This window comes from Myiozetetes cayanensis, unplaced genomic scaffold (assembly GCF_022539395.1).
Source record: "Myiozetetes cayanensis isolate MyiCay16 unplaced genomic scaffold, myiCay2020 scf5-8, whole genome shotgun sequence".
Lineage (NCBI taxonomy): Eukaryota > Metazoa > Chordata > Aves > Passeriformes > Tyrannidae > Myiozetetes > Myiozetetes cayanensis.
Window position 1 is genome coordinate 89,096,154 of NW_026087742.1, and position 8,130 is coordinate 89,104,283.

An 8,130-nucleotide genomic window follows, 5' to 3' on the forward strand; every position below is an offset into this window, starting at 1 on the left:
GTCTGTAGTCCTATTTTCTCTCTGTTTCTGAGATATTTTTTCCCCTCTGCATCCCTTTACATAAAATAATTAGAAAAATTTTTTATTGTAATATTTTTACAAGGATTAATTGCAATTACCATGAAGATTAAAAATACATCAGTCATTAATCCCTCCCACAGACATTACACTTTGAAGTGACAGCATCCAGAGAACAACATGCCTTGGTCTGGTGATAAATACCTGGTATTTTTAGAAAAGAGGAGATTTGTTTCTTAAAGTCTAAATCACAGTATTGTTAGTGAAGAGGTATTTACATTTTGCTGACTAACCATTAATCACCCAGGGGTTTCAGAAAATCCCAATTCTCTTTTTTGTTTGGTTTGTTGCCTGTTTCTGTTTTTTTCCCCGGCCTCCGAGAGATTAAACCCTAACTATTTGGCAAGCACTTCCAGTTTTACAAGACTACTCAAAACTACCTTAAACAAAAGCCAATCAGATATGAGTAAAGAATGTGGGGGTTTTTTCTACTAAATACAATTTATATTACTGGAAATTTAAGTTTGTTTAGTTTTTCTAGAGAAGCCCCTTTCTGAAATTATGCTGGATGCAGGGCAGTGCAATGACTGGAATACTGTCAGCAAAGGAATATTCCAAGAACTATCCTTGGGATACAAGCCAACCCTGCCTGCATTAAGCGAAAACAAACAAAACAAAACAAACTACAAAATCTGTTAAATTACACTTGAAAAAGTACAACAGAAACTGCAAGCACCTTCCTGGGGTTTTGCTGAGCATCTACTATTAAATGGACACTTCTCTGTCATAGTCAGACCTTTAACTTTGACCAGCTGCAGAAGTCTAACTCTGACTTCATGGCAGGCAAGTTATCCTTCTGGATCCTCAGAACATAGGAGCATGATGAATGTTTTCATCTCAATGTACTTTGAGTCTGTTATCTGCAATACTACCTATGTATGGGTTTCTATAAAACACAGATTACTATGCTAAGAGAACCTTGCATGCCTTAATTAAATCCAAATTATTTGGGGAACCAAAAAAATAACACTACCACAACCGAAGGGAGTGGGGGAAAGCCCCAGTCTCAAAAGACGCCTGTACCTTTATCACAGGATGATCCCGCTTCTCTGGATCTCTTTAAATGACATTAAAATCAAGTCATAGACTACTAAAGGGCATCAACAGTAATACTCACCCATAAACTGAAAGTATTAGTGACAACATCAGTTTGAGCATAACATACATTTTAAACCAGATATTTTAAAAAGTGAAACCTTGATGTCCCTAGAGATCCAACTGCACCAAAACCAGATGAAATCCCTTTTAAAACCATTTCTTTCCCAATTGTTTTGTTTGCATTTTCAAGACATCAAAATAAGTGTGGTCACCAGGTCAAGTGAGGTGATTCTCCCCCTCTATTCCTCTCTCACGAGACACCACCTGCATCCAATTCCAGGGCCCCCAGAACAAAAAGACATTGACCTGTTAGAGAGGGTCCAAAGGACCATCACAAAAAAAAGTCAGAGCGAGGAAACACCTCTCCTGTGAAGACACTCTGAGAGAGTTTGCAGTTGTTCTGTCTGGAACAACATGTACTTATTGTGGCCTTTCAGTACTTCAAAGAGGCTTATAAGTCTACACAGATTTCTGTACAGCAAGTAGTTCTTCCTATAATATTCTCTGAACTGCTGCCTTGCTCAACAGTAAAGTTCCTGCCCCAAATCAAAGACAGCAGATAGGAACCGTAGCTTTTCCCACCGGGTTTTCACAGAAAAGGTGCTCTCTCTTCAATTTGGACCACCACTCTATGTCAATCCCTCAGCTAGTCATCAATTAGCAAAACAAAGGCAACATAGTCACCAGAACATTTTGTACCCTCTCTCAAAAACTGATATTTTCCTACAGCTGTGAGATGTAACATTATGCAAATTTTCTTTCTTCACAAGAGTTAATGGAGCTTCACACTGGATGGGAAGCTGACCAAGGATACTTTTGTTACATTTCAATTAGCATCATCACTTCATGATTGAATTCTGTTCTTAGTTTCCCAGATGGCAAACTCTTTCCAAATTTTCTGTTAAGTCTTTTTTCCAGTCCTCTGTTCAGTGTTCCTACTCCTTCTTGTCTCATACCTTTAACATATTATTCTTTACTCATCCATCAGCTACTCATCCACTGACGGGCTAAGACTGTTTTCAGTGGACACACAAAATGCTCCAATGGTCAGCACTGTAACTGAAACAAACTCCCTTTTCCCACCTACCTTTCACAAACCTCTTCAGGTAAATTGATGCAGTAACCCCCATCTCTCCCTCCCTACGGTCCATAAATGAGATGCTGAAAACTACCAGTTTGAACAAAACTCTGCTTTGGTCAACCAACCTTACAGAAAATAAACCAGCAATATAAATGACAGGGAAATGTTTCCCCTTTGCAAAAACAGAGGATAAAGAAGATGAAAATTCTCAGAGTGTTTGTCCTTGAGTAGAATGATGGCAGCACCACCTCCTGAACATGTCACAGAAAAAACCAAATACTAAGTGGAAATAAAATATTAAAGACAAACATTAAATCAAGATAAGATTGGAACAGTAAGCATTAATTTCTCCAGGAAGCAAAAAAATTGGTTTAAAACATCCCGGCTAGCAAAGGATAGCCAGAGTATATCTATTCTTGACCAAGTCAACTGAAGCACAAACAAATTTTCCTAAGCTACATGGCTTCAGCTAGTTGGAACCCTGATGAGCAGGGAACTGGAAGCTGTTGAAGACAGTGAACTCACTTGCATAAACCCACAAATGAAAGGCAGCTCTGGAAGACATGAAGCCAGTAAGCAAATGTTTTGTGTTTGATTATTTTTGGTGGAGAATACATGGCACGCTGACACAAAAAGCAGGTGAGCCTGATGTCACATACAGTAATTTCTAACTCTTCCATAACTAGTCAATCCCAATGTCTGGCTGTAAAACAGCTGAGGAATCAAGATTTCTTGTATTCTCCACATCAGTGCTGAATAACATCTGAGACAGTCAGCCTGAAGCAATAGTACAGGACCAAACTGACAGCTATTCTTCTACTATGAAAAGCAGAAGCTTATCAAAACATTAAGTAGTATTTAACCTTAGTTTTGAACATATGCAAGACAAGTAACGTGAGAGGGGCTGGTAAGAATCAAACTGAAAAGCTTACTCACACCTTGATATTCTGAGAAGAGAATACTACATTCTTCCTAGTTGATGGAAATCTGACAAAAACAAATGGCTAATCTTGTAAAACAAAGGACAACAACCATGGAAACTAACAATGCTGGGAGAAGTCAAGCCACTGTACTGCAGGATGTACTTCCCTCATGTTATTTTGATGTTTCATTTTCAAGTTGTTTCAGTAGCTGTGCTATAATTTATCATATAAAGGAGACAAGGTCTTAAGCTTGGATCTCATGACAGCACCCTACCATGACGTTTTCCCCTGGGAAAAGGAACAAGGCTCCTGATACACTTCCTGAGAACTATTTGATCTACAAATGACTAACTGATCTACAAATGATCTACTTTACCAGAGACAGATCTCATAACTTTTTTATTAAGAACATGCAACTCCCTTGTCATACCAAGACATCAGCAGATCACTTACAGTAGCATAAAGACTAAAGCAAACCATGGAGATTGACGAGCTCTGGTCTTTAAATCCTGGCTACAAGTTTTTACACTGTTATTTCCAACAACTTAAATAAGGTCCTGATTCTACAAAGACAACCACACTAAAGCATGTCAGAATGTCCACATAAAGCTGAATAAACATTTAAAATGTCCAAGGGAATGAGTTTAAGATGTTTATGTATTGACATACCAACGCACAAACAGGTGGGATTTTTAAAAGCAGAACTCTCAGCCTGCATATAAGTTATTCATATTATGGTTCTTTTATGGTGCGTCTACATTTCTCATTGCAGACAACAAAAATCAACTAATCCACTTCACTTGTGTTTACAATCACCTCATGTTCTGAAGCTGTGGTTTCAGAACAGCCTCAATATGATGTAAGTTCCCTCCATGACTGAAAGGATTTGTTTCAGTCCACCTCCACACGCCCCTCCGCCTCGCTTTGGTTAGCACTGCACTCCTGGAAAACCGTAGTGGAAGACTTTGTCCCTTTAAAAGGGCAACACGAATGCAACCTCCGGGCAAAATTTCCCACCATATGTAGCACAGTATAGCCACGCAATGTTCACAGAAGAAGACAGCCCTGCAAGCGAGCCAACTAAGCTAATTCTGAAGAGTATATAAACCCAAACTGAGCAGCATTCTAACAGATTACAGAGTGAGTCAGACAGCTTGCTAGCCACAGTACCTCCAGATTCACCATCTGGGCAGTGGGGAACCCCTTTCACCCAAGGGCTACAAGAAATGTAAATGTTAAACTCTGCTCACTCCAGTTTTCCCAGAAAGAGTTGCTCATGTTACAACAGTCTTTTAACTGCCTGCTAAACAGAAATGCTCCTCTTGACTTTTATTTTTATACACACAAAGTATGCACAGCACACTCTTTCAAGTGAACGATTTTTAAAAATTAATATAGATTAGATTTACAGAAATGAAGCATCAAATATTACTTTAATTCAAATCCAGATGTAAAGTAAGGGTTTTTCTGACTCTTAAGTACTACTAGAGAAACCAGCAGAGTCCATAAAAAGAGTTCTAGGGATCTTTAACGTGACCCTGACTGTGCGCCTCGTGCCACAGTGGTTTTTCAACCAAAGTAAACAAGACTCCTTAGGTGAGACACTGCAAAGCATGCAATGGCAACACTGCCAACAGCACTCACAGCTACCCTTTTTACCACTGTGCACAACCTCCTGAAGCTGGGCCAAACCAGCTGTTGATTACCCACACTGCCAAATGGGTATGACACAGTTCCTTCATCTGCTGCACAGCACAGAAATGTAAGTCATTGTATGTGGTGTATGCTGGTGGGAAACAGATGTGGAGCCGAGATACCAGAGACCGCCTAAGCCACCCAACACCTCGTGCTGTGAAACTACCAAGGGAGCCACTCAATGACTTTTGAGACTGAAATAGCTGAGAGCCTTTCCACGGCCTGCAAAAAGCTCGTCCTCTAGTTTGCAAACTCTCACAGAGAAGTTCTTGAGTTCTTCATTGTAACAAATTTGCATTCAAAGGCAGAAGCTTTTTTATGAAGTAAGACACTGTTCAAAGACACCTCCTACGCATTTGCTCAGTTTCACACACAGACTGACAAAATGGCACTATCAAAAGAAGTCCTATCCTCCAGTTCACAATTCCCTGTAACATGTGCTCCAAATCTGATTGCCCATGTACTAACACTGAATGGAAATTCACTGAAAGGAGCTGCACAGCCTAAAACCACTTAGTCATTTAGAGAGTACTTGAGAAGGAAGGAATGTAAGAAGTGCCAGCACATACACCTACACCAGCAGCTCAGTTTTCTCAGATTCTATGCTATTTTAGTCTGGCATTATCTGACTGCAACCAGAGCACAGTGATGATTCAGTAATATTGCAAGGAGTACCCTTTTAGGATAGGAGGATGGGATCATAATCACCACCACAGAAAAAGCAAACAAAAAATAGTCTCTCTAAAATCTATTAGACCAGAGGTATCTGCCAGCATACCATACTACGTTGATGACACCAGAGTCATACCTCAGAATTCCACTACTTTTGATCCATATTCCAAAGATGGAAAAGCACAGCAATCTGACATGTTAAATTTGCAAAAAGCACACTCCCATCAGACAACACCCTTTTCAAGCTACTTTTTGCCACACTGACCTGCAGTCCCTCTCCTCCTCCACTTTTTTCTGAATCCCAAAGAACAAGGAGTCAGAAGACTTCTCCTTAAGGGTAACTTTTACTCACAAAGCTAGAAAGCAAGCACCAACTACTGTCCACAGAATCTAATCAACAGCCAGGTCCCAGTGACCGTGTCAACTGCCACTCACATCCAGTATTTGTACAGCAGCCTATTAACTTCTGTTTTGACAATTATCATTTTTGGCAAAACACGTAACCCTTTCAAAATAAGAACAGACATTCAGTTGTCAGTAGGCATGGCACCTGCAGTCACTCGGACAAACAAACTGTCCTAAATTACATCTGGCACACAGCTTCAATGATTACAGCAGTATCTAAACAGCCCTGGAAGCACAGTAACATATGGTAATAAAGGGAATTGCTGTGTTGTGTTTCCGTGTTAGGAAACACCACCCCTTCTGACAAAATTACTTGTGTTGTACCTCTCCACCCTCCCAAATGCAAAGGGAGGATCCAAAATCTGATGCACACACCCGTACCCACACTTACATGTGCTCTGAAGTATCAAGAGAATCACTTGTTCCCTAGCTAATCTGACAAGGTATCGTGCCGTCTACATAAAACCTACTACCTAAGCCTGAAAATAAAACAGGCTAAAATAAATTAAAAATGCAACAGAAAAAAAATTTAAAAAAAAAGAAAAAGAAAGGGAAGAGAGCTGGTAGGACAACGTTTTAAATCAGACCATTTGACTCACACCTGGTAACTGAAGTCATAAACATCCCCGTCATTGGCTATTCTAAGATTTTCTCAAATACCTTTGTGCCTCTCTCCAGGCTCTTAAGACTCCAGCTACGCGCTGAGGTAATAAACAAACATTTATTTAGCCCCGCAAAGGACTTGGGAGGATTTTACAAAATAAGGACAGGAGGCCTGCCCTGGAAAAACTTCCCTGCGGGCTGCTCACCTCGCACCGCTACCAGGTCGCGATCGAGGCGCACCAAACGCGGTCTGAGGAAAACACCCCCGAGCCACGTCCCGCTCGCAGCGCTGCCCTCGGGACGGGACGCGGAAGGCACGGCTGGCGGGCACGCCGGCACGGCCCGGCCGCACTCGGGGAAGTTTCAGCAGGGCAGGGAAAAGGGGGAACCCTCAGCCCCGCCGCGCAGAGCCCCGGGGAGCCCCGGCCCCGGCCGCGCTGCGGCGCCCCCATAAGCGGGTAGCGCAGCGGGGCGCGGGAGAAGCCGCCGCCACCTCCTCTCCTGCCCCGCGGCGGGTGGGGGGCACGGGGGGTGCCCTGCCAGTGGGCAATGAATGGCCGTGCCAGACCCGCCCCCACCCCCGCTCACTCACAGGCGACGTAGGCGACGAAGGCGAGCCCCATGAGCAGCTTCATCCTCCTGCGGTTGATGGCGGTCAGCAGGCGCAGCAGCGGCCCCTTGCTCACCATGCCCCGCGGCAGCAGCACGCAGCAGCGCCGGCCGCCCGCTCGGCCGCCGCCAGCCCTGCTCCGCTGCCCCGCCCCGCTGCCCGCCAACCGCAGGCGCAGGCGCAGCGGCGGCAGCGCTGCCCGCCCGCTCTCCCGCCCGCCCCTTCCTTCCCCGCCGGGGATGCGGCCCGGGCGCTGCCGGCGCAGGCGCGGCGCTGCCCGTCCTTCCTGCCTCCCTCACGCTGCTGGCCCGGGAGGTTGGAGCGTGTCCGCCTTCCTCGGAGCGTCCTTGCGGGAAAGCGGCGCGCCCGCAGCCTCCCTGCGGCCCTGCGCTTCCAGGGTGCTTCAGTGTCGGCGGGCTTGGTCACCTGTGGCCTCCCGCTGTGGTGGCCCTCGGGTGGTGACTTGCCTGCGTCCTTCAGTGCCTGGTGTTTTAAAAGCACCATTTACCTCGTCCCAAATGTGCTCTTCATATCTGCACGTTTTGCTGTGGTAAGAAGAACCATCTGGACACAATTCTGCGCAATCATAGAATCACAGAATATTCCAAATATCAAGGGATGCGCAAGGATCATCACGTCCAACTCTTACCCCTGCACAGGACCATCCCCAAGAGTCATACCGTGTGCCTTGAGAGCACTGTCCAAACACTTCTTGAACTCTCTCAGGCTTGGTGCTGCAACCATTCCCGGGGTACCTGTTCCAGTGCCCAACCACCCTCTGGGTGAAAAACTTTCTAATACCCAACCTAAACCTCCCCTGACACAACTTCAGGCCATTCCTTCAGGGCCTGTCACTGGTCACTACAGAGAAGTCACTCCTCTTCCCCTCACAAGGAAGTCGTAGACTGTGATGTGATCTCCCCTCAATGTGCTCTAGGATGACCCTGCTTGAGCAGGAAACTTGG

At 44.5% G+C, this 8,130-nt stretch overlaps 1 protein-coding gene across 1 annotated transcript in view; it reads right to left on the reverse strand.

Moving 5' to 3' along the window:
• Positions 1-7,305, reverse strand: part of UXS1 (UDP-glucuronate decarboxylase 1) — a 57,638-nt gene extending 50,333 nt beyond the window's left edge. Inside the window, exon 1 of the mRNA XM_050333841.1 lies at positions 7,148-7,305. Within this exon, the coding sequence (XP_050189798.1) occupies positions 7,148-7,244 (97 nt within the window). The 5' untranslated portion in view covers positions 7,245-7,305. The remainder of the gene's footprint in view (positions 1-7,147) is intronic.
• Positions 7,306-8,130: the final 825 nt, after the last annotated feature.